This window comes from Leucopleurus acutus, assembly GCF_964270905.1.
Source record: "Leucopleurus acutus genome assembly, chromosome: 10".
Taxonomy (NCBI): domain Eukaryota; kingdom Metazoa; phylum Chordata; class Mammalia; order Artiodactyla; family Delphinidae; genus Leucopleurus; species Leucopleurus acutus.
In genome coordinates this window covers 28,236,247-28,262,943 of record NC_139153.1, presented here as the reverse complement: position 1 = coordinate 28,262,943, position 26,697 = coordinate 28,236,247, and the positions used below count along the sequence as shown (strand labels likewise).

Genomic DNA, 26,697 nt, shown 5'->3' with positions numbered 1-26,697 from the left:
TGACCAAGAGGTGAAATGACATGAGGGAAAAGCCCTTGACAATTCCCAATTTAGTTGGAGTCCTACAGTAAAGCAAATGGCGATGTTAACTTTTTCTAGAAAGAGTTATGGCGCTTATAAGTGATTTTGATAAGTGCCCAGAGGTTTTGCTAGATCTTTGCCAATCAGCGAACATGTTCTTTCTGATAGTCTCTTTTATCTTACTGCAGGAGATAAGGATTGGGGAAAATGACCCAGGCATAGAGTGAGGCTGAGCTGTTTGCCAGATAGCAAGCATATGAATCATTTTTAGGGGAGCTTCATCAGTTGCCCTTGCAGCCGTGAAGTTTCCATTACTGTGACTGAAAAGATTTTCTGTTGTTGCTGCTTTTTTCATGGTACCACTGTTTATATCAGCTGTGAGCTGTGTCAGACTTAGGGGCATGGGGAAATCCGTGGCCAGGGAGTGTGTGTGGTGGAGGGTTGGGCACAGGTGTGGACTTAGTAGGAGGGAGACCTATGTTAAGGTGTCCTTGTGTCTTCCATCATACAGGGCTAGGTGTAGAGTGAGGCAGAAAAATATGGGTTCATGGATGGGTTGCTCTCCTAATGTCACTTTGGCCATTCATCCTCCTTTATTTGATATGTGAAGGAATTTAAAGCTGAAAAAACCTAGGAATACAAGTATATGTATATGTTTGTTTATACACACACTAAACTTTATTGTTTGGGAAGCCTAAATTTTATCTTCTAAAAATTATACAGTTTTCACACACTATTGTATATAAAGTAGATAATCAACAAAGACCTACTGTACAGCACAGGGAACTCTCCTTAATATTCTATAATAACCCATATGGGAAAACAGCCTGAAAAAGATAGTTATATGTATGTGTATAACTGAATCACCTTGCTGTACGCCTGAAACTAATGCAACATGGTAAATCAACTATACTCCAATATAAAATTTAAAAAAATTTAAATTATACCGTTTAGACTTATTCTGTATCTGACTCTCAAAAAGAGATTTATCTTAATCTTTCTAGCAAAAGATGTTTTTTCCAGCTGAATACTTCCACTTTGTCATGTCAAGAAGGTTAAAGGTAGGGCGCAGAAAAATTTCAGAGCTTGTTATCAACTTAGTAGACATCACCCCCAGATATATACTTTCTGAATAGGGCAGAGATGCAGTTGTTGCAATGTGTTTTCTCTATCTATGCCTGGTTGGTGTCCATTAGGGTTATGTGTTATAGCTACATTCTCTTCCTCTTTTCCTGTAGCATATGTTCCCCCAAAAGTCTTTATTTATATGAATGCTGATTCTAGTCTGAAGGTAACTTTATACCCCCATTTCCTATGAGAGTGAGGGGTTGAGAAAGAGAAGTGAGTGCCTTAATATACATGTGTTCAAACTGGCTAAATTGAAAAATCTCACAATTAGCCATAGGAAAACCCTGCCTCATTGCCCACATTATTTGTAATGACTCTCATTCCAGTGTTGTGTTACTTTTAATTTTTAATTCTTTTCCTTTTCCAGTTCAAAAATTCCTAGGAACCTAGAAGAAACTTGTGTTTAGTGTACTGTTCACAATAGCAGAACATAGTAAATTGATTAAGGTGTTTTCTTGTGAATAAATGCTCTGTTTATTTTAGGAAAATTATTTTAAAATTTTTAAAAAATGTGAACAACTCTGACGGCCCTTCTGCTCAACTCCCTTAATCTGATTACGGATAAAGTTAGCAAATGTTTGATTACAAATCAAGAAGCAAAACTATCTTAAGTAACTTTTTTCTCAAATTTTCTTGCCCTGTCAAGCAAATGGCTTGGATTGATAGTCTTCCAATGCACTGACATCTTTAGGGTGGGGGGACATGTAGAAAATGTTAACCTTGGGAGATGGCAGTGCTTGACTTTCGTGCATCATACTCATTTTATCCCTGACCCTTGAACCATAAGGATTGAAGTCTTATTTTCTTTTAACAGGTGCCTACGGTCCTGAGCACTGGGTCACGTCTAGTGTCAGCTGTGGGGGCCATCACCAGTCACCTATAGACATTTCAGACCAGCATGCACGTGTCGGTGAAGAGTACCAGGACCTGCAACTTGATGGCTTTGACAATGAGTCTTCCAACAAAACCTGGATGAAAAACACAGGGAAAACAGGTAGCCTGTGTCTTCTTTACTTGTCTGTGGAACAATATGAAATGTTTCTGGGTCTCTGGTCTTTACCTTAACCACGAGTTGCTCCTTTAGTAGTGTATGTTGCTACAGAGAACGTATAGCTGAGTGAGAGCTTTGGAATTGGCCCTCGGTTTGAGAACTGACCACTTGCTTTACTAGCTGTGTGATTTGGGACAAACTACCTAATCACTTTGTGCTTTAAAAATTTTTTTTAATATGATAGCATAAAAATTAAAAATATATATATAGATAACAAAATTGTATCAGTCTCACAGGGTTATAAGGATTAAATGGGTCAGTCCACGTAAAGGATGCAGCATGAACTTCTAGAAATCTGTTTTACTATAGTGGCCACTAGCCATATGTGGCTATATTCAAAGTTAAATTTTAATTGATTAAAAGTAAGTAAGATTAAAATTCGCTCCCTCAGTTTTACTAGCCACATATCGTTTTCTTTTCTGCTTTCTTAGGTTGTGTGTTTGCAGGATTTGAAGCAGAGGAGACCCACATTGAGATCTTTGGATTTTTCTGGGGTGTGGGTGAGGGTCACCTCTATTTATTTTTCCAGGTTTATTAAGATATAATTGATGTATAACATTTTGCCATTTCATTTTATTGGTTGTTTCTTTTGCGGTGCCCGGCTTTTGAGTTTGGTGAGTCTCATCTGTTTTTACTTTTGTTGCTTGTGCTTTTGGTGTCGTATCCAAATTATCATTGCCATGGCCAATGCCAAGGAGCTTTTCCCCTATGTTTTCTTCTAGGAGTTTAATAGTTTCAGGTCTTAGATTTTAAGTCTTTAATCCATTTCAAATTAATTTTTCTGAGGGATGTAAGGTAGTGGTCCAACTTCATTCTTTGAACGTGGATGTTGCATTTTTCCAGCACCGTTTATCGACGAGACTATCTTTTTCCCATTGAGTATTCTTGCCTCCTTTGTCAAATATTAGTTGACCGAATATGCGTGGGTTTGTTTCTGGGCTCTAGATTCTATTCCACTGGTTGATGTGTTTATTTTTGTGCCAGTTCCATACTGTCTTGATTACCATAGCTTTGTAGTATAATTTGAAATCAGGAAGTGTAACACTTCCAGCTCTGTTCTCCTTTCAAAGGGTGGCTTTGGTTTCTCAGGGTCTTTTGTGGTTCCATAGGAATTCTAGTATTGTTTTGACTATTTCTGTGAAAAATACCATTGGAATTTTCATAAGGATTTCATTGAATCTATAGCTTACTTTCAGTAGTATTGGTACTAGCCACATTTCAAGTGTTCAGTAATATATGGCTAGTGGCTATCATGTCAGGCAGCAAAGATAGAGAACATTCTATCATTATAGAAAGTTCTGTTGGACAGAACTGTGCCAAATGCATAAATGAAAATAAAATCCTTATCTTCCTTGAGAATTTGCTTTGTTAATATTAGTTATTATATTAGAATACAGATGAACACCATCTTATCCCTTTGTGCATCAGACCAGCAGTTTGATCCTCCTGCTTCCCTTTACCTACCTCACCTGTCACTTGGGGTCCACAAATATGAAATACCACATTTTCAACATTGCTGGTGCAAAAGCTCCTTCCCTCTTAATCACTATTATGCAAATAGCAGTTACAGATCATTGATGGAAGTAGCAGGAATGCCTTGCTATGCCCCACTGTTTGATCTGAAAATAAATCCCTAGGTGTTATATGACATTTGTGCCTAGTGCTACCTGGGATTCCGTTGGTGCTAAAGATATTTTTCTTATCTTATTTTTCAACTCTTATAACCCAACCCATTAAAACTAACTCTCCCTCTCTCTCTCTCTCTCTCTTTGAAATGATCCCTTTGTAGCCAAGGATGTCACTACAAACCACTGTTAGTGATCCCTTCAGGAGCCTTGGCTGCCTGAAGCCCTCATGCTGAGCTGAAATGACTTCATTATCTGTCCTTTGGTCCCATCCATGTTGTGGGTCATTGAGTTGCCTTTTTTTTTTTTTTTTTTTTAACCTAACTGGCTGCACATACAACTTCGGGGATCCATTTCCTTTCTCCAAACCAGCATTTGTCTGAGATTATTCATGGCCGATTGCTTTGGGCTGGCTTGATTTGTTCTTAGAATTGTTTCCCACTCACTCAGCACAGTGATTCCCAGCTTTGGGCTCTTTTCCATAATGTCCCACAAACGGTTCTTTGGGCCTTATAGCAGCTACCTTCTCCTGTACCTTGATTCATCTGTTTGAGCAGCTGCTCAGGACAGACTTGTGTACCAGTGATATTATCTGTACACAACTTTTCACCCCCACCTCTCTACTCCCCCAGTATAGATGGTGTGCTTGTTGTTACCATTCAGAATTTCTCTACCGGTGGCCCTGCTTTATATTTCAAATGTGAGTGTCCTTTGGACACCTGTGATGGGACTATTACTCTGCAGACGATCTGAATGTGGTGGATGGAAGATTTGCCACGCTGGGGTAATCGGATTTTGCTGTCGAGTGCTACCTTGGTGCCGCATTCCAGAAGCCTGCCAAAGGTAATTCGCTGGGCTCTCTGATATGGTTTTCTACTTGACTTGCAACGCTTGACAGCCTTCTGCAAAGATAACACGTTTCAGTGACAGCTTTCAACTTGGTATCTCCAATGACATGTTTTAGATGAGTGTAGGGTTCACTCAGTGCAAGTTGATTCATGACCTTGGTCTTCCAGAAGCTGATTATCAATCTCTGTCACTCTGCTGTCTTCCCAGAGTGATCCCCAAGTTGTTGCCTGTCTATGGGTGCGTGCGCCTGACTTTGGAGCACAGCCATCCAAATATGAACGCATCTGTCTCTGAAATTTCAGAAGAAGCATGGCTTTCTGAGAAGCAGAAATAAATCCTCGTGACTTCTCAAACTGTACTTATGACTACAAAATTTATGACATCATACTAGGCGGGCCAGTATCTCATCAATAATCTAACATGATTCTATAGGAGTGATTTTTTAAAAGTGCCAACCATTTGTATGCAGTTTTAAATGTGAACATCGAATTGTTTTTCTGTTCTCTTCAAAGAGTTTCAATTTATGTTTGTCTAGAAACTTGGGTGCGAAAACCAACCTGTGTCATTGTTGTTGTTGTTTTTTTAAATAAGCATGAACCTAGAAACTTCTTTATTCTGCAGTTCTTAAAATGCCAAGTGAGTTCGTAAATATTGCAGCATTTTAGAGAAATATGAGGCTTCACTTGCTTTATCAGTTATGCACGGATCATATAAATTGAGCTGAACACGGTATAAATACAGTGCAGGGTGCTGTGTGTCTGAATTAAAGGTAGGAGTTCATAATATCTGCAGTGAGTAGTATTGATAGGCAACTTGGATAATATCAGTTTAAAAAAACACACATATCATTGTATACTATAGTTTTGTAAGATGTGACCATTTGGGGAAACTGGATACAGGGGACTCGGGACCTCTGTATTATTTCTTACAACTGCATGTTGATCTACAGTTATCAGAAAGATTAAAAGTTTAATTTAAAAAAAAACCATCTGTTGTGAGCCACATAGTCCGTCTCTGTTACCGTCATTCATTTCATATCTAACTTTCATACCTAGATGCCAAAAAAAAGTCATTTTTATTAAATCATTAATTTTTAAGCAACACCTATTTTTCTTCCCCAAAGTCTTTTCTTGAACCTCGCACTTCTAGAAAATAAATCCAGGAAGGAATATTTATTTTTTTTCTGGTAGAAATTTACAGGTCACTTATCTGTAAAATAGACTGTCATTTGCATATCAAAATATGAATTTAGAAAGTTAATATTTAAAGCGGCCTGTTACATACAGACAGTAACTTTCTCGTAAAACAGTTTTAATGTTCATATCTGTCTTAACCCCCGGAGAGGGCTATGTATTTAATCTAGCATAATCAATAGAGCAATGTGGTTGTACCTAGTCCACTTCTCGAAAGTTGTCTAAAATATCTTTACAAGACAGATAGCATCTCTCTATTTCTTCCCGAAGAGCCATGACTGTCTGTTGTGCCAGTTCTCATTTGATTCCATCTACAGTTATTTCTCCCTCTTTCATTTTTGTAGAATGAAAAGATAACGCATTCATTAAGAATATTTCAAGATAATCTTGCTGTTCCTAGCATTAGCTTCTAGCTAAATGATCAATTTAAGACTTAGATGGTGCTTCTGATATATGTTAATAAGCCATGGTCTCCTATGAGTTTTAACTATTTGGAGGATGTTTTTGTGTTTCTTCACTACTTTTTCTTTTACCCTCCCCCCCACACCAAGGACAGGTAGTAAATACATTTGCCATGATGGTTGTTACTTCCATTTTCACATTTTCTATTGGTTTACTATATTTTTTCTTTGCCTACATTCTTTCTTATTTGTCTGCATATTCCAGTGCCTGGCGTAGGTGGATTCAAGAAGTAGTTGGTAAGTTAATAAAAGTAGATTGATGGTGGGAAAAGTCTGTGTAGGTAAGTAGGTCAGGAACCATGTCCTAATACGTTGCTCAGCCCATAAAATTCAGAAAAGGATTGAGAGGCTGTTGCCTCTACTTTATTTTACCAGGTCCTTCAAACTTTTATGGTAAAGTGACACCATAAGAACCCACAGACTTAAACTAAGAAAAGAACAACCTCATTGCAGGCTGATATGAAGAGAAAAATATAATCTTAACAACCTCAGTCATTTCCACGTGCTACTTCCCTAACTGAGCACGTGACCCCAGCTCAGTACAAGAGGAGCATTTGGCCCTGCTGCTCTGCTCGCCCACAGGGCAAGGCTCCCCTGGGCCAAGCAAGTGTCTGACCGTGAAAGGCACTCTGCGTTCTGTGGGTCACTGCAGTTAAGCTCAAACTAACGGCTGCCCCCATGCTGCCCTGCAGAAGCAGTGTTCTGGTCTAAGGTTGGTGGAGAAACTGATGCGAGCCTTACTGAGAGTCAGTACCAGGCTGCCATTACGGGCTCCTTACAGAGTTTCCAGTGGTGATTTTCATGGTGCTTGATTTCTTCCCAAATTCATGGACTTGCACGCTTAGCCCCCGCTCAAGAGGGCATTCCACAGTGCCAGCATGATTGTCCAAGTGTCACATGCATGAAAAAAGCCTTTAGCAATCCTGAGATTGGGAAGGAAGTTTCTAGGAATTCTGTGTGTGTGCTTGTCTTCTCATCCCTGATTGTTTGGGCTTTCTCTTCTTTCCATTTCTATTCTGCTTCTATTCTTTCTGTTCTGTTGATGAGTATCTCTCCATGAGCTTTCACTTTTTTGCGGTTTGCTTCTCTCCCACCTTTCCTCTCCGTGAATTTCACATCTCCGTGAATTTCCCCACCCCTGTAAACAAGGCTCTGCCTCTTGCCTGTTGGTCTGTTTTCACTCCCAGCTCCTAGTTTTGGCCCCCTTCTCTCCCTTCTTCCTGTCTTCCTTAGAGCTGGCCGCAGATGAGAACCAGAGTTTGAAAGTGTTTTTTCTTGCTCTGTGTATGGAGTAGAGAGCCCGGTACTGATGGTGAAAACCTGAGTATGTCCTCATTTCAATAAAACCTATATTCCTGATATATTGATGGGAAGGGCTTTAGGACAAGTGAGGTACACAATGATACCCCAAGTATATGTTCTTGGGGTTTCCAATTTTGCTTGATACCAAACCATCAAATTATTTGTATTCTATTACCCTCCACCCCCTTGGAGTGATCTTAATGATCCTTGGTAGATGTAAATGTGGGCACTGAAGATGGACCAGCATGGGGTCCTTTTTCCTGGATCACATTTTTTTCTTTAAGCTCTGAGTTTTGTTTATGCCACTAACGAATTGGTCATTTTGCTCGCAAAGAGGCTGCCGAGGTTTCTGATTAAAAGCGTAGCATCAGCCAAGTAGACAGATGTTTGGAAACATCTGGGTGTTCAGCACCATTGACACTGGGCATGCCCAACCCTGACTTCATAATACCCCACAGCCCTCTGGTTAGTTCAAGGTTGCCCAAAAACGAAAATTTAAGTGTAATTAAAAAAGGATCTGTTCTTCTTTGGGGGCGATGCTAAATGTGCTTTGGCTCTTCTTAAATTTCTCCTATTTCAGATATCCAGATTCTTGGGTTCTTTTCAGCCTGTTACCATTCAGTCTTGCCTGAACCCTGGAATTCAAGTCGGAGCTATTTCCCTGGGTCTCTCTTTGGCAAGACGCGCTGCAAGCTCTGTTTCCTGTCTGCTAAGCTCCACTTCCTTTCTCTTATCCCCATAGCCCCAGTCCCTGCGCTCGGGTGGTAGCAGCTATTTTCTGGGTAGACCGAAGCCTAATTTACCAGTTACAGAATGGGCAAACCAGCGCTATGTTACATAACTAGACTCAAAACTGAATTCACGATTTTGAATTTTGAGGGTAATTTTTGAAGCGTTCCTTTCTTTCTTAGGGCACAGAACCTTCTGCTAGGTTGTCATCTGTCGTATCTTATATGATTAAAGGGTGAACTAATCCACTTTGTTCCTCTTGCTCAGTTTAGCAGTGAGTTAACCGAGACCCAGGATAATCCCATGACTTGGCGTCTCTTGGTTCTCTGAGGCTGCTCCGACTCACCTTGTCTGTCCACTGTCTCTTTACTAGATGAATGCAGTAACCTCCTGACTTTGTTTCTTTCTTTTTTAAAAAATTAATTAATTTATTTTTGGCTACATTGTGTCTTCGTTGTTGTGCGCGGGCTTTCTCTAGTTGCGGCAAGCTGGGGCTATTCTTCATTGCGGTGCACAGGCTTCTCATTGCGGTGGCTTCTCTTGTTGCGGAGCACGGGCTCTAGGCGCGTGAACTCAGTAGTTGTGGTTCGCGGGCTCAGTAGTTGTGGCTCATGGGCTCTAGAGCGCAGGCTCAGTAGTTGTGGCTCACAGGCTCTAGAGTGCAGGCTCAGTAGTTGTGGTGCATGGGCTTAGTTGCTCCGCAGCATGTGGGATCTTCCTGGACCAGGGCTCGAACTCCTGTCCCCTGCATTGGCATGCGGATTCTTAACCACTGCACCACCAGGGAAGCCCCTGACTTTGTTTCAACCAACCAGTGTTGCTGTCCTTCCAGGCCTTTTCCATTTAGTAGCCACAATGATCTTCTTATTTCCCTAATCTGATCATGTCTGTGCATCTCCCCCTCTTTCTTTCTTGTTCTCTCTCAACCATATTGAGGACCTCTCACTTCTCTGCAGAACTCGGACAGACTCCTTGCTGTCCCTGCTTTGCTGTCTGGCCTTATGCCACATCCTGCTCTCTGGGCACCAGTCACCCTGGCTTCCTCCGCACAGGGCCTTTGCATGAGCTATACCGCCTGCTGTGCTCCCCCCTCTTCAGCACTTTTACAACATAGCTCATGTCTCACCTCATCAGTCCTTGTTTTGAAACCTCCTCCCCTTCTCCAGTCTGGGGTTGGATGCTCACCTCTTACCACCTGTCCCACTTGCAGGGTGGCTTCTGTCATCTCTTTAGTTGCTGGGGCCTGTCTTTCCCACCAACTGTACACTCCGTGAAGGCAGGAGCTAATGTCTCATTTACTTACCTTTTCTTCCCCAGTAGTTACTTGGTAAATTATTTGAAAAAATAAACGGTAGTGCCTACAGGGACGTTAGTAGAAGCCTAGAACTAGAGCCTGTGTGTCTTGACTTCCAGACCAGAGCATTTCCCTTTTCACCGGGAGCCTGAAGGCATCACCTGATGGACACTGGAATTATGGGTGGTCTGGAGGTCTCACCATTACGATCCAATAATGGGAGTCTTTTCCCATCTTGTAGTGTTAAAAATTGGTTGGGAAGTGGTGGAGGTAAGACAGTAACGGGCTTATTTTCCTTCTCATCCATTTTTTTGTTTAACTTTTGGCATCTGCTGCTGTTTACTCAGATTGTAGTGTGAACATTTGCTTTAGGCCAGCATTATTTAGACACACTGAGTTTAATTTATAAACAGTTTATGGATGTCCTGTGAAGAATGCAGTGAATGCCTGGCACTCAGTCTTCCTGTCAAGCTCAGGAGGAAAGTAACTCCTTATCCATGGTGTGACTCCTACCTACCCCCTGCCCCTGTGTAGAGCACTTTTTCATTACGGGGGGCCCTGGACACAGGGGGAATCTGTGAAAGCTGTGGATCCTCTCCCTAGGATAACTTTTATAAACAGCACTTATATAATGCCATCTAGTTTTTAACTCTAAGTTTCAGGTATACAGCATTATAATTTGACATCTGTATACACTACAGAGTTATCACCGCCGCAAGACTGTTTACTGTCAGTCACCACACAGTTGATCCCTTCCACCCATTTTACCCACCCCTCCAACCCCTTGCCCTCTGGTAACCACTCATCTGATCTCTGTATCTGTGAGTTTGCTTTATTTTGTTCATTTGTTCTGTTTTTTTAGACTCCACATACAAGTGAAATCATACTTATTTGTCTCTCTTCTTCTGGCTTATTTCACTTAGCCTAACGCCTTCAAGGCCCATTCATGTTGTTGCAGATAGCAGGATTTCATTCTGTTTGTGGCTGAGGAGTATACCATGGTATATACATATACCACATCTTCTTCATCCATTCACCTATCTATAGACACTTATGTGGTTTCCATATCTTGTCTATTTTAATAATGCTGCAATAAACGTAGGGATGCATATATGTTTTCAAATTCGTTTTCATGTGCTTTGGATAAATACCCAAGTGGAATAGCTGGGTGATATGGTAGTTCTAGTTTTATTTATTCTTAACTGTTTTCCGTAGTGGAAAAATTCCCACCCACAGTGTACAAGGGTTCCCTTTTTTCCACACCCTTGCCAATGCTTATAGCCATTCTAACGGGTGTGAGGTGATATCTCATTGTGGTTTTGATTTGCATTTTCTTATTAATTAGTGATGTTGAACATCTTTTCATGTGCCTGTTGGCCATCTGCATGTCTTCTTTGGAAAAATGTCTATTTAGATCGTCTGCCCAATTTTCAATGGGAATTTTTGGGGTTTTGTTGTTGTTGAGTTGTATGAATTCTTTCGTATTTTGGACATTAACCCCTTACTGGATATATGAATTGCAAATATCTTTTCCCATTCAGTAGGTTGCCTTTTTGTTTTGATAATGGTTTCCTTTACTGTGCAGAAGCTTTTTAGTTGGATGTAGTCTCATTTGTTTATTTTTGCTTTTGTTTTTCTTGCTTTTGGAGTTATTCCGCAAAAGCATCAATAAGACCCATGTCAAAGAGCTTACTGCCTATGTTTTCTTCTAGGAATTTTATGGTTTCACGTCTTACATTCAAGTCTTTAATTCATTTTGAGTTAGTTCTTGTGTATAATATAAGATAGTAGTCTAGTTTCTTTCTTTTGCATGTGACTGTCCAGTTTTCCCAACACTATTTATTGAAAAGATTGTCCTCATTCCATTGTACGTTCTTTGCTCCTTTGTTGTAAATTAACTGTCCGCATATGTGTGGGTTTATTTCTGGGCTTTTACAGTGCCATCTTCCTGCTATAATGTGGTGAATGAGTTACTGTTGTGGGCATTCTTCATGTGTCAACCCTTGTGATCTCATAACAAACTTGTGAAGTTGCTGTTGTATTATTCCAGTTTCACAGAATAGGAACTGAAGCACCCAGAAATGCAGTAACTTTCTCACAACTGATGGTGGCAGATCTAGGGCTCAAATTCAGACCCAACTGGCTCCAGAGTCTGACTTCGTTTATGCACCCATGCTCAGAATTTTACTTCCTGTATCAGGAGGATGTAGACCGCGAAGTCTGTGGGTGGCTACTGCTTTGGACTTCGGACTCCAGGTTAAAAACCCTGAATTTGAAGCTCCCAGTTTCTTCCACATCCTCCATCATTCTGCTTTAATTTCATCACAATCCATATTAGCAGTTGAACAACCAGAGGAGCCTCATTCTAGACAGTGAACTCCTAGGTACCTTCCCTGCCTTCTCCTCCTGGCCCATCTTTCTCCAGTCTTTAGCTGTTGCTTGCTACCTTCCTAAATGTCACCTTATCCAGATTCACTCTTGGTGCTACTGTTTTAAAATTTAAATTAAAATGTATTTATTCATTATTATCGTAGTATCGTTTACTTATTATTTTTCAGTTGATGCACTTGATTTTAATTAAATGAATTGATTTTAAAGCAAAACATTTTATCAACACCTTAATGCAAAACGCTGTGCATTTGACAAGGATAGACTTGTGTAAAAAAGTATGTCTGTAATCTGTGAAAATAAATCAAAGGTACCAACGTTATTAAGTTCTAGCTTACGTATTTATTTTTTGGTAAAGGGGGGAAATGAATGAGTATCGTTGAAAGGTGGAGGGCATATTAGCACCAAACTGGGATTTTCTTTTCACTGATGTGACTGAAAGAATAGAAATCATAGAAATCTGTTTTTTACTCAGTGTTTTAGTAAATTCAGAGCAGCCACTCAACACTTAACATCTCAAGTATTTGGGTCACACCTACCTATGCTGTTTATTGTCCCTGCTCAAGGACACGTTTTGTTTTGTGGGAAAGACAAGATTGCTTTAAAATGGAACTCTGGGGACTTCCCTGGTGGTGCAGTGGTTAAGAATCCGCCCGCCAATGCAGGGAACACAGGTTCGTGCCCTGATCCGGGAAGATCCCACATGCCTCGGAGCAACTAAGCCCGTGCACCACAACTACTGAGCCTGTGTTCTAGAGCCTGCAAGTCACAACTACTGAGCCCGCGAGCCTAGAGCCCATGCTCCACAGCAAGAGAAGCCACTGCAATGAGAAGCCCGCGCACTGCAATGAGTAGCCCCTGCTGACCACAACTAGAGAAAGCCTGCGCACAGCAACAAAGACCCAATGTGGCCACATATAAATAAATAAATAAGTAAATTTAAAAACAAATTTTTTTTAATAAGTAAATGAAATGGAGCTCTGCCTGAAAACAGAGAGTTGCGCCTGTGTGGTTGCCCTTCTGTGCTGCTGCATGAACTCCGACCACGTCTCTAGAAATTATTGGTAGGTGGACAAAAGCCCGCATTGACTGTGTGCTTGCTGAATTTCTGGCACTGGGTTAAGTGCTTTCTGCGTGCGATTTCTTTCAGGCGTCAAAACAGTCTCACCAGGTAGGCACTGTTATTGCCATTTGAATAATGATGGAAACCAAGACACAGAGAAGTCAGGTAACTTGCCCAAGGTCACCCCGCTGTTAAGTGGCAGAATGAGATTCTAACCCAGGTCCGTCCATCCCGTGAGCTCATGGCCCTTCCTACATTCTGTGCTCCGCAGCGGCTACCTTTGGTACATTTTGTTGTGAAACAGAGCAGTGTTATCAGTGATCATCAGAAAAGTGTTGCACGGTGGCTGGGCAAGTTCTCTCTTTCCAGTGTTATATGTAAACAAAAATTTAGCCGCTTTCGGAAGGTGGGGGCAGTACGTGCATGTAGTGTGCTGTGTGCTCTAGTGAGAAATACTGTAAAATGAAAAATGAGATTAGTGTTTTAGGTTGTACAGTTCCCTAATTATGCTTTTAATTATTCATGAAAAAGAAGTAAAATGACCCCTGACAGAGACATAAATGATTTAGGTAAAATCAAATATTTATAAGATGCTGCGGAGTCCCTGGTTGATTGTAACAGATGCGCTCAAAATTCTTTGTCTTCATCTTTTGGATGCAAAATGTTATGGATAGAATCTGTAACCAGCTGAGAGTAATCAACAGTGTTAAAGACAATACTGAGCTAATTCATAGGTATTTGGGCTTTGGAACACTGGTTTAACACAGTAGTTTGTCTTCTAAAATATATTGTGTTCTAGGGATCACCAAATGACAACCCCTCCTGCTAGTTCTCAGGTTTTTTAATGGTTGGAAAAAAATCAAAAGGAGAATATTCTATGACATGTGAAAATTATATGCGAATTTTAGTGTGGATAACTAAAGTTTTATCGGAATATAGCCTCACCCATTCATTTACATATTGTGTTTGGCTGCTTCTGGGCTACTAAGACCAAGTTAAGTGGTTACAGCAAGGGCCATAGGACCCACAAAGCCTTAAATATTTACTGTCTCACCTTTTACAGAAAAATTTTGCCAAGCCTTCTTCTAAACCATGCCTAGCACACAGTAAAGGAACATGCCATAGCATGTTCAATCAGCATGAGAAACACTTGCTTTTATTTCATTTTATCCTTTAATTCTCTGTCCCACTAATTGAATGTTCACTGTAACTTTTTCAAAAGTTGAGAGAAAACTGCCTTTGAATGCAGTAAAAAGGGATTATTACAAGCAGGGTTCCGTCACTTGCTCTTTTTTTTTTTTTTTAACGTCTTTATTGGAGTATAATTGCTTTACAATGGTGTGTTAGTTTCTGCTTTATAACAAAGTGAATCAGTTGTACATAAACATATATCCTCATATCTCGTCCCTCTTGAGTCTCCCTCCCACCCCTCTAGGTGGTCACACAGCACCAAGTTGATCTCCCTGTGCTATGCGGCTGCTTCCCACTAGCTATGCTTCCCTTTTTACAGAGAAGTGCTGAAACTAATTGCACTTGTTTTAGAAATGGGTCATTAGTCTAGTCCCTATCTTTTACGGAGACCTAATTTTCATGCAGGATTTCTCTCTAAGGCTTGAACTGGCATCTCTTTAGGAAGAGGAGACAATGAGGATATGAAAGCTTTTCCCTGCCTTAAATGAGCTTAGCTTCCAATCACAGGCCATTTAGTATGTTGGTTGGAGCGTTATGCGTATTCACCAGCCAATAAGTGTTTGTTAAATGAATGAATGAATTCACTTTAGACAACAACAAAAAAGGGGGGGGAATGTATGACTTATAAAATCAAATCTCTTTTTCATCCACTTGGATATTACATTCCTTTTGGAAAAATAATTTTTCTGGTAGTATAAGCCCAAGTTATTTGTTCTTGATTTCTCTTTTCCATGTTTCAAGGAAGAGAGATGTGATTTTGAAATTTAGGGTTTGAATTGATTGAGGTTTTCTATGTTAAGGGACTTCTTATGTGCTCTTCCGGATGGGCTAAGCAGAATTTTCTTATGCTTAGAATTAAAAGACATAGTAAAGTAAATCTACTTATCTGCAGTTACTTGAGGGACTTAATGAGTAGAATTTTCACTATACTTTCCTGGACACCATTATCAAATATGAAGACATTTCCCAATCCCAGCTGTCTTCCCACTGTTATTTCCTTAATATTGGTAGAACCTACAAATTTTATTTCCTGACGCCTTGCTTAAGTTTTCTGATCAAAGAAACATGTCTTCTGCAACTGACTTATATATATATTTCCTGTCTCATTCCAGACCTTGAATCTTGGGATAGCCCCAGGAATCAGTGTTTAAAAAGGAAAAATAATTTTGATCTTCAAGCAGATTTAGGAGACCCTGATTCAGAGCCACTTACTCTATCATTGTCTGTTTTTTGTTTGTTTGTTTGTTTGTTTGTTTGTTTTTCCAACTGTGAAATGGTTAAGAAATTCTGAGACCATTCTCTGGGAATTTTCATGAGTTAGAGTCAACTGGCTCTTGAGAGCGTTCTGCAGCTAGAATGTGCTTATTTATTCAGACTAATGTTTTTGACTTGCTTTCTAACAGGTATATGGGAAGTAATTCCCATCATGTAATCATGAACTTTTATTTGAAGCACAGGAGCAATCTTTCAAGTGTGGTTTTGAAACTCATTGTCGTTTCCCTTCTGCTTTACACAGTTGCCATCCTTCTGAAAGACGACTATTTTGTCAGCGGTGCTGGCCTCCCTGGCAGATTCAAAGCTGAGAAGGTGGAATTTCATTGGGGCCACAGCAATGGTTCTGCAGGCTCTGAACACAGCATCAACGGCAGGCGGTTCCCTGTGGAGGTGAGAGAAACTTGAGATGTCAGGGGCAGCTGTGCTTTGGGTCTTGACATTAAAGAGATGCTTTGTCTTTACCCCCAGTCGTCTTGCAAATCAAACTTGTACTGTCCCTGCCTTTGTCTCTGGAAATCTTTTATATACAGCATGACAGCTAGATAGCCATCCTCAAGTTCCTCATCTTTGTTTAACTGGCGAAGCATGTAGACCCTGTGGGCGTCGTGGTTTGAGTAGACTCACCCCTGGTAGATGATTTCGGACCCTTTGTTTCATTCGATGCGGCTTCTTTGCCCTGTCCTTTCTGAAACCCTGCTTTCCAAAGTGACATTCTGTACGAAGCTCTGGCCCCTTCGTTTTCACCCTTTAGAAAACAGAAAAGGTATCTGATATGTGAAGGGGACTCAGAATCATCTCTCAGTAGGGAAGCTGCTTTAAGGTTTGTGTGCTGTCCACGCTGTTGCGAAGGAGGCTGTGGCCATTGGTCGTATGACTCGCCGTTAACTTGGCGGGATTGACATTTTACCTCCTCTGAGTCAGTTTTCTCAAAGATCCGTGAAGAACGGGTAGTGCAGTAGGCCATGTGTATCTTTTTGGCGACTGAGGCAGGGAGCTTGTTTCCAAACTCCGTTTTTAATCTTTGGTGGGGACAACACATCTGTTCCATTGCTAACCTTATTTTTGTACCTTTAATCATGATCAGGATGTGAATATTCTTTCCTTGGGACAGACATATTTGTTGATTGTTTGGGTGCCCACGTGGTAAGCTTTACAGATTTGTAGAACTGAGAGGGTTTGTACCCAAACCTGTGGCTGTACTCCAACATGGAGTGACAGCTCTTAGTGTTCTGTGACTTTAGTAAGTCATGACCTACTTGGGTCATCTGATGAATACTTTCAATCCTCCTCCATAGAGAAAAGTACATGTATGTACACACAGATTTGGGCAGAATCTGTAGGGTTTCATCACTCACCCTCACTCCTCAAGCCCGTTCATGGATCCTTTAGACAACCTTGAACCTTAGGTGAAAAATCCCTTTAAGAGGAGAAAATTAATAGTATTTCTTTGTTTATAGATGCTTATATTCACATATCGATTTGTTTCTTATCCATGATTGCCTGAGAAACCAGAGATCACCATGCTGAGAAAGTGCTGCATATTTTTTTCTTGTTTTGAGCTGACAAATTCACAGTATCAAGTATTCTTCCCATATTAGGATTCCTCTCTCCTTGGGACTTCCTGTCCTAGTCACATTAAAGTTTCTACTTAATGCGCTCTCTTTCTCCTTTTATGTTGAATGAATCATTTCTTAAAAATCTTAACTTGATTTGTACTTGGAAAACTTGATTCCTAGAAGCCAAGTTGATCAGATTTTTTAAGTTTGGGGTTTCTCTTTTGTTCCTGCTGGCCAGTTCGCATTGGCAGTGTCGCTGAAGGGAGAATTTGTGCCTAGCTAGCTTTGCTCTAAAACTTCTTTATTCTAGAAATGGGTTGCCATTTGTTTAGTTAATGTTGTTCCGGACAAAAGACCTGTGCTTGGAAGTTTGAAAACTTAATTTGGCCGCTGCCTTGGAAAAGAAACACTCTGGAGGAAGGAACTGGGAACTTCTGCCTCATTCCTAATCACAGTCCCTAAAGCCTGTCTCCTCCTATTTGAGTCTGGAAAAATGAACAGACTAGATGCATATTCTTTTGAAAACGTATTACTTTAAATGCATTTTGTTTTTTACTCAAAGATGGCCATGACATTCAGAAACTAATTACAAATGGGAGCTACAATGCCCAGACTTATTTTTGACCAAGCTATTCGAATTTATTTCTTCTAAGTCATGTCACATGGTAAGGCTGCCTCTGTTAATTGGGTGCTTCATTGAAGCCCATCTGGTTCATAGCTTGTTTTTCTTTTCTAATGTGATAAACATGTTAAATTACTTAGTGGTTGTATTTGGAGGAACTTGAATTTCAGAGATTAAAGGTAACGGGAGCAAACTGAACTATAAAACATGCACAGAAAAGTTGCTCACTTTTGCAGAAAACATGTCTGTGATATGTTAGATTGTTTTATTTGAGTTCTTTATTAACACCGGCTCTCCCTGAGATTTTTACACTGTTCGAACATCTCAGACTTGGTTTATGTCTTTCCACATAGCTACAGTGCTTTTCAAGAAATTAAAATGAAAGTGAGAAAATTATAATGTACCATGTAGTAATTTATCAGCGTTGGGGACATTATTTATTTTATACAGAGTCAGAGAAGAGTCATTGTGGAAGATTGGGATGGGATTGGTAGAATACAGCATTGGTTCTCAACTAGAGACAGTATCCTCCCCCTCAGAGGACATTACGTGTTTTTGGGGGACGTTTCTGGTTGTCACTGTTGTGGGCATTGATATGCTACCAGCATCTAGTGGATAGAGGCCAGGGATGCTGCAACATCCCAGTTCATAGGACAGCCCCACCACAAAGAATTATCCAGCCAACATGTCACTATTGGGAGACTCTAGGGTAGAGAACGCAGTATGTTTAGTGGAATCCAGCCTTCCTTTACTCATGTGGCATCATTTGAAGTAGATTTAAATAAAGAAGACTTAGGGCAAAGTTGTTCCATCCTCTTGCAGCTTTTTTTTTTTTTTTTTTTTTTTTTTTTTTGCGGTACGCGGGCCTCTCGCTGTTGCGGCCTCTCCCGTTGCGGAGCACAGGCTCCGGACGCGCAGGCTCAGCGGCCATGGCTCACGGGCCCAGCCGCCCCGCGGCATGTGGGATCCTCCCGGACCGGGGCACGAACCCGTGTCCCCTGCATCGGCAGGCGGACTCTCAACCACTGCGCCCCCAGGGAAGCCCCCTCTTGCAGCTTTTGGAGAGGAAATGTACCTTGCTTTATGGGTCAGAGCATTGCTGGTCCTGGTTTCTTTAGATTCCATTTGGGATTAAGTCATGACCTTGGGTATTTACCAGCTCCCTCGGTGCTCCAATTCTGCAGGTTGAATTTTAAGCATATGCCCCACAAGACTCTGGATCTGCTCCCTGAGGGTAAATTGCAACAAACCCAACTTTGTAGGTTTTGCTGCTTCCCAGGAATTCTTTGAGGTCATCTACAACAACTTTGTACACTTTGAGAAATTAAACGTCTCCACACTTTCCTGGCTGAAATCCTGGACTCAGCCTTGTAGTTCCTATACTTAAAAACATCCAGTCTAGGGCTTCCCTGGTGGCGCAGTGGTTGAGAGTCCGCCTGCCGATGCAGGGGACACGGGTTCATGCCCCGGTCCGGGAAGATCCCACATGCCGCGGAGCGGCTGGGCCCGTGAGCCATGGCCGCTGAGCCTCCGCATCCGGAGCCTGTGCTCTGCAGCGGGAGAGGCCGCGGCAGTGAGAGGCCAGCATGCCGCCAAAAAAACCCCACAACATCCAGTCTAGTAGAAAAATAAATGTCCTTGTGAAAACGAAACAAAAGTCTTTAAATAGCAGCGTTCTTTATAGCTCAGTTAAAATTAGAAAAGAAAGGTGGAATCAGATGACGAGGCTAGAAGACTAGACCCACTTTGGATCCTCAGAGGCACTCACCTCCTATTTATTCAGCTTTATCTCTTGTCTAGCAGCAAATTTTTCTTGAGTGCCTTCTGTCATGTGGGTGCTGGGTTACAAAGCTGAAGAGGAAAGAGAGTCCCACCCTCAAGATATTTATACTCTAGTCATGACACAGAAACTGACCGAAGAGTCCCATAAACAACTGTGTAATATCAGTTGTGATATAGTCTCTGAAGGAGAGGGACGTTTTGTCATGAGACAGAAGACCTTGGTGGAGACAGATACTTATTAAGAGGGAAAAGATTAATTGGAGCCTGCCCCTAGAACAGGGGTGTGCAAAGGCCCTGAGACAGGTGATACTTGGTACATTTAAGGAGTAAAGAGAGATCAATGGGGATTTTGATAGGTAGGATAATACCCCTCCCCCAAAAAACGTCCACTCACTAATTCCTGAAAATTGTGAATGTATTTATTACTTTACATGGCAAAAGGGACTTTGCAGATGTGATTAAGCATCCTTAAAGTCAAAAGGCTCAAAATATTCCTGTGATTAAAATAGTAGTCCTGTTTGAGTTCTTCTGTGGCCACTCCTCTTTGTATTATCTGTCCAACCACAGTTATCTGTGACGGCTACTACCCTATCCTAAATATTCTCCCTACCCCACACTTATTCCCTGTTTTAAATAAGGGTTCATGTAACACTAACAGGAATTGAATCATTCGGTATTTCCACTGATAACTGAAGTTGGAGGTAGTGCATAGAGAAACCTCCAGATAAAACCCTCTGAGAGCTCCATTAAGGTAGAGGTTCATTGCATGCTTGTTGTCTGAGGTAATTAAAATCTTGTTTATTACAGTAAGAGATCCAGGAGTTGTTGATTCAGACTTACTGGTGCTTTATGAGTTGAAGTCTTCAGTAAGCTTAAATGATCCAAATTAATTGTGTGTGCCCTTTCCAGTGAAACTCACAGCTGGTTCATTTCAGCTCAGTTTAGAGCATCTTAGCAAGTGAGTAGAAGAAAATACATTTTTCCTAATATATACCATGCACACGCTACCATATGGTACAGGTCTGCTGCAGTCCCTTAGCTGAGACCCTTGAGGCCAGATGTTTTAGAATTCGGAATCTTTTTTAGAAAGGCATGATGGTGCATATGCCATTTATATTTACAGAGGACACATAGTGGGGTCTGGGCCTATACCCCTTGAATGCATTCATATTTCTGCAGCATGCGGATGAATATTCACACTAGGGGAAATATCAATATTCAACGTAACTTCACATCTCTTCACATCAGATTTTACTGCTGAATTAGTTTTTGCACCATAAATATCAATAATAACAGAACACCTGTGTTTTAAAAACTGGGTCCATAGCGTGGCACTGCTTGTTTATGTTCCAAAGAGCGTAGGTTATGACCACCCATGACACAAGCACACTGAATTATTTGTCTCCCCGCTGGGCTGGATATGTCTGGGTACTCCTCTCACCCTGCTCTCTGCTCTGTCCTGGTATTGTACAACATTCTTAGTCCAAGTTAAGGTTTGTCCAGGGGACAAGAAGCTGCTACTGTTAGGCTGAACTTGTTCCGTGATCGGTTCCCACTGAACATTCTGTTTGAGCCTGCAGTTGCCTTCAGTATCCACGTCTGTGGGTATGTTACTTCCACCTGCTCTGTATTCCCTCCTGTCTGTCCAGCCCCTACCTTCCTACCTAGAGTCAGACTAATGATTTGCTTTTCATTTTGTGAACTGGATCTTGGTTCTTCCAGTGCTTCTGTCACATTCCGGTTAGATGGTTGTCTTGCACTGGACCCCTAGGTTATGTCCAGGTGACCTGCATCTGCCTTCCCTGTCCCGGGTGAGCTTATGCACTTGTGACACACGCAGAGGCCTCACCCCGTGTCACCCTCTCTCCACTCACGCAAGCATGGCAGGTACTGCGCAACTCAGATGTGGACCAGTCCAGCTAGGGATCGAGCTGCCACATTAAGTCCTGGCTTCAGTGGAGTGACATTCTACAACAGGACTGAGGGGGATGAGTGCAGTTTGCCTGGCGCTCGTTCGTGTATCCCCGCTTTTCTGCTGGAAATAAAGGTTGCCATGTGAAATGCCTTCTTGAAGATTTACTTTATGCATCGGCATACCAAAGGCTTTTAGAAGTCCTCCATTGAGGAAATCTGTTTGACTGTATTTAAATCAGTGTTTTTCCAAACTCACGTGACCAGTGTAAGTTGTTAGCACCATCACTCTTTTGGAAATGAGGTTCATAACTTTCTCCTTTCCTCCTTTAACCCATATTCCTTGTAAGAAATGGAGTCCTGTTCTAATAAATGTTTTCAGAGAACACCAATCATGATCTGGATTTCCATTATTTTGAAAACTATAAAACCAAGAAGGCTTGTTCACAAAACAATTGTTTGGTGTCTCTGAACTCAATACTATCTTGCTTTGTCATTAGAGAAAACTAATTGAAGGGAGTCATTGTCATTGAAGGAAGATTGAGACTTTTTCTATTAAAAATAACTTTGAGGGCTTCCCTGGTGGCGCAGTGGTTGAGAGTCCACCTGCTTATGCAGGGGACACGGGTTCGTGCCCCAGTCCAGGAAGATCCCACATGCCGCGGAGCGGCTGGGCCCACGAGCCATGGCCGCTGAGCCTGCGCGTCCGGAGCCTGTGCTCCGCAACGGGAGAGGCCACAACAGTGAGAGGCCCGCATACCACAAAAAAAAAAAGAAGAAGAAGAAGAAGAAGAACATTTGAGTAGGCCCCAGTACTTAGAGTGTGCTCAGTGGAGAAGTGCATGCCTGATTGTACAAAGCCAGAGAGCGGGTTTTGTGAGGCGGAAGCAGCCTTGGTCCCTTCGTGATGTCTGACAGTTCTCGTCACACACAGTCATCCTGAGATGTGAACTTGACTCAGGACTGTTTGATGGTGTGTCACCAACATGTGGGGTGCTGGTAACTGATTGGATCGTACTGAGAATCTCAGATGAGCAGATGACACTCTCTGAAAAGAAACTTGGTTAAATTGGAGGTATTCTCAATATAGAAACTTGAAGACCCCGTGGGGGGCGGGGCTTGTATAACCAAAAAGCAGGCTTAGGGGGGCCGTGGTGGTGTTGGAGGATGGGGCTGGTGTTACCGACTCGGGTCCTTGGACTCTTGAATGAATAGAAATTGATAAGAGGCCACGTGAGTAATTCAGGCAAGCCTTTACCGGGACTGGTGCTGAGGGAGCCCTAGGAGGTCAGGCTGGTTCCTTAAATGGGGTGAGGGTGGGGGGCTGGAGGGGTGGCGTTGGTGGTCTGCCTGCCCCCTCGGTGGTGCAGGGTTCATATGCAATACCCTGCTTTTGCTCTTGCATCTCAGAAATGGCAGTTGGGTTTTGGCCCTTTGGTATCTTATCGTTCATAATTGCCCCGACTGGGACTGCTGCATGCATGAAGTCATTTTCTAGACCCTTATCGTTTCTTTGTATTTTGTTGCTTGAGGAGACGTTTGTCCCGGAGCAAGCACTGCAGTAAAGGGTCCCAGGTCCCAGCCTGTCTCACTGGTGGTTGTGATTGTAACGTGATACTGTAGACACCATTTAATAAGCTTTTCGTATGTCTGGAATGTTTCAGATCTCACCAGCCTTATGAAAGAGGTGCTCTTACTGTACCCTGCTTACAGATGGCACGACTGAGCTTCAGGGACGCTGAGTGGCTCAGCTGAGGTTTACTACTAGTACTCCAGAATCTGGGTTCCTCTGTCTCCAAAATCATTCATTTTATTTGATAAGTTATTTCATTGTTTTTCTTGTCATCAGTATAGGTTGGTTTTAGACTGACCAATGCAGTAGAAATAATTTTGTTGTAATCTTTTTTTGCGGTACGCAGGCCTCTCAGTGTTGTGGCCTCTCCCGTTGCGGAGCACAGGCTCCGGACGCGCAGGCTCAGCGGCCACGGCTCACGGGCCCAGCCGCTCCGCGGCACGTGGGGTCTTCCCGGACCGGGGCACGAACCCATGTCCCCTGCATCGGCAGGCGGACTCTCAACCCCTGCGCCACCAGGGAAGCCCTTTTGTTGTAATCTTAACCACTGTTTATTGTGTAACAGGAGAGGGGGGGGAAAAAGAATCAAAGGGCTTCAAATGTTCAAAGATGGCTGAACCAGTAGTAAAACATCCAAAGAGGAGAAGTAAAGGGAACAGAAAATGCCATCAGCTCTGTGGGTAGAGATACCTGTAGCAAATACTACACATTTTATCTGCCTTGACCACTTCAGTCTATTTTTTATCATGTCAAGAGCAACGCTGTCTGATAGGAAATAGAATGCGAGCCATACATGGTAATTTAAAATTTTCGGTTAGCCACCTTACGAGAGGTAAAAAGAAAGACGTGATTTTAATAATTCATTTTATTCTATACAATTTATATCATACAATAATAATCACTGTTACGATTTTAATCATCTATTATTTTTACCCAAATACATTAAAATTTTCTATTTCAACATGTAATCAAGCTGAAAAGTTATGACTGAGATAGTTTACATTTTTGTTTGTACCGTCTTTGAAATCGGTGTGCCTTTTACACGTAGAGCACATCCCGAGTCAGACCGGCCGCATTTCAGAGGCTCAGGACCCACATACAGCCGTGGCTACCGTACCCGAAACGTGCCAGACTTAAGGGTTCCAGACCTCAATGACGAAATTGAGATAATAAACCAGCCAGAAGACTAACAGAAATTCTCTCAGAGGAGTCTTTATGCTGAATCTGTGGTGATTTTTACACTTTTTCTCTTCCAGCAGAAAAAAAGGTAATCAGTAGTTGACTTTTATATTGGAGTCTGACTTGGTTGTTGAAAGCCTTCCCCTGGATGTGATACAGGTTTTCTCTTTTTCCTTTATAAGCTTTCAGGTTGTTTCCCGTTATTTATTTACACAACGTGCGTTCCTGGGGCCTTGAACACTGTTCTTCTCAGGATCCATTTGCAGGCTGGGGAAGCCACATAGAGCTGGTTAGGGAGGCCTTTGTGCCGAGGGCAGGGATGGACCTCAGGCGGCCAGATCAGATGTATTGTAAGTTCGGGTCAAGAGGATTTATGGGCATCTGGCTCAGAAAGACACCCCACACCTCCACTTTTCTTTTGTCCTGTCAAAATTTGAGCAGGAAGGTTTCAAGCCATCTTAAATCTAAAGCCTTTAAGAAGTTCTGTAGTGCCGACGTCACTCAGAAAGGACAGTTGGAAAGATTTATAAGGAATAGAAAGAAGTCAAGATTGAAAGGAAGTCTATTTCCTCTCTCGCCTTTAAATCCCCGGCGTAGAATTTCATAGTGCCCCACTTTAATGGGATGGGAATGGATTCCTAAGCCTTCCGTCTCCGGACTGTATGGCCTGGCGCTGTGTGCAGCACAGATATTCCTCTGGGTACATTTCCTGCGATATACGGAGACCAGCTGGGCAAAGTTACCAAAACCCTATTTTAGTTAAAAAAAAATAAAATTTTATCTCTTAAATGTTTGAGGATATCTTAGAAGACAAGGCTGTAAAAACAACTCAGGTTAATACATGAAAGACACTTGGGTTAATAGTAAAATAACTTCTAAATTCCAGCTGTTTCTATACAGATAGAACTTTGATTTTTGAATTTCCCTATTAAAACCTTTACTGCGTTGGTTTATAAAAAGTTCAGTGTGCAGGGCATCTTCTTAATTGACGCTTCATCGTTCACCATTCTCTGATCAAGGAAGGCTCTGAGTGAAAGAAAACCCATCCCATGATCTTCTGACATTTCTCAGCCTGACTCTGCCTTTGAATTTGCCTGTCTCTATCTCTGTCTTCTTTTTTCTTTCTCTTTTTTCCTCACTTTATTTATTTATATTTATTTTCTGGCAGCGTAAGTGTGGGCTGCAATATCGTAACTATACGTAGGTAACGCCCTTAGAAACATATGCCCTTAGTCTGTTTTCCAGGTTCTTGTTAGTGGGTCTCAATGCTCTGTGTAAAAAGTGATCTGTCGTCAGATATATTTAGGAAATGCTGCATGATATGTCTTCCTCTTATAGATTGACAATAAGCCAATACAGTAAAACTCTTGAGAAATATTCCAGTAGAGAAACCTGCATAATTTTCATTTAACTGGAGTCTCCCCAACTCAGGTGACCATGGAACTCTTCTTATTTGTATCTCCTGCGGGACTCATGACGAAGAGAATGAATACGCGGGGACAGGCAGTGTCAGGTAGTTCCACAGAGAGTCCTTTTCTGGGTCTGGATGCCGTCTATATAAATGTTCCAATGACTTCCTTACACTCTGCCTTAGTTTCTAAGTTATCGACAGTGTTTGCTTGTTCAGTTGATGAACAGAGCCTTCTCTGCATGGGACAGAATGTGCCCTGGCCTCAAGGGACCTTTATTTCAGCAGGTGCTAGGGCCCTGAGGCCAAAGCCTGCCTCTCCTGCTTGAGCAGGCAAGGGCAGAGTGATAGGAACGAAGTCAGCAAAATAGTCAAGGTTCCGATGATATGAGGCCTGTGGACCATGGGAAGCTCTGTAGTTTTTACTCTAGGCCAGATGGGAAGCCCTTGGAATGTTCTCAGTAGAGGAGCGGCGCTATCTGGCTTATATTTTACAAGGATCCTTCTGGCTGCACTTGCACGTGGAGAACAGACGTCAGAAGATGATTATAATATTTCAAGAGAGATGATGTTGGCATGTGCCAGAGATGGGGGCAGTGGGAAGAGGTTGAATTCTGGTTGTTTTGAGGGAAGAGGGTATCAATCGAGACGAAGTATGATATTGACGTTATCTTAGAAAATTTGTATTTCTTGGTTAGGAAAAAAAACAATTTGAGGAGAGAAAAATTGTGGGTCACTGAACAGTCTGTAGTATTTCATCGCATTTCATTCAGTTTTTAAAAATTCTTTTAAATCTCTATGTCATCTTCAAATTGTACTTGTGTAATAGGTATTATATACCAGTTTTGATTACATACTATATGTTATACACTAGGGGAGAATGTAGCGTGGGGAAATGATTAAACATGACAATGATAAAAACAAAGCCCATTTTGGAAGGCTTCATTTGAGTTAATAGATGTAAAGTGCTCTCAGCAGGACTGGAACATTCTGATAGCTTATTCAGTATTCCCATTATTATTATGTGTGAATCCTCTCCTTCCGTGAGGCAGCAGATCCTTAATCCATCCGTTTACTTTCCTTTCCACTATTTCCA

At 41.7% G+C, this 26,697-nt stretch overlaps 1 protein-coding gene across 2 annotated transcripts in view; it reads left to right on the top strand.

Moving 5' to 3' along the window:
• Positions 1–26,697, top strand: part of PTPRG (protein tyrosine phosphatase receptor type G) — a 736,510-nt gene that overhangs the window by 415,386 nt on the left and 294,427 nt on the right. For both annotated transcript variants that reach the window (XM_082848957.1, XM_082848956.1), the window contains exons 3-4: positions 1,964–2,143; positions 15,812–15,960. In XM_082848957.1, the coding sequence (XP_082705083.1) occupies positions 1,964–2,143; positions 15,812–15,960 (329 nt within the window). The remainder of the gene's footprint in view (positions 1–1,963; positions 2,144–15,811; positions 15,961–26,697) is intronic.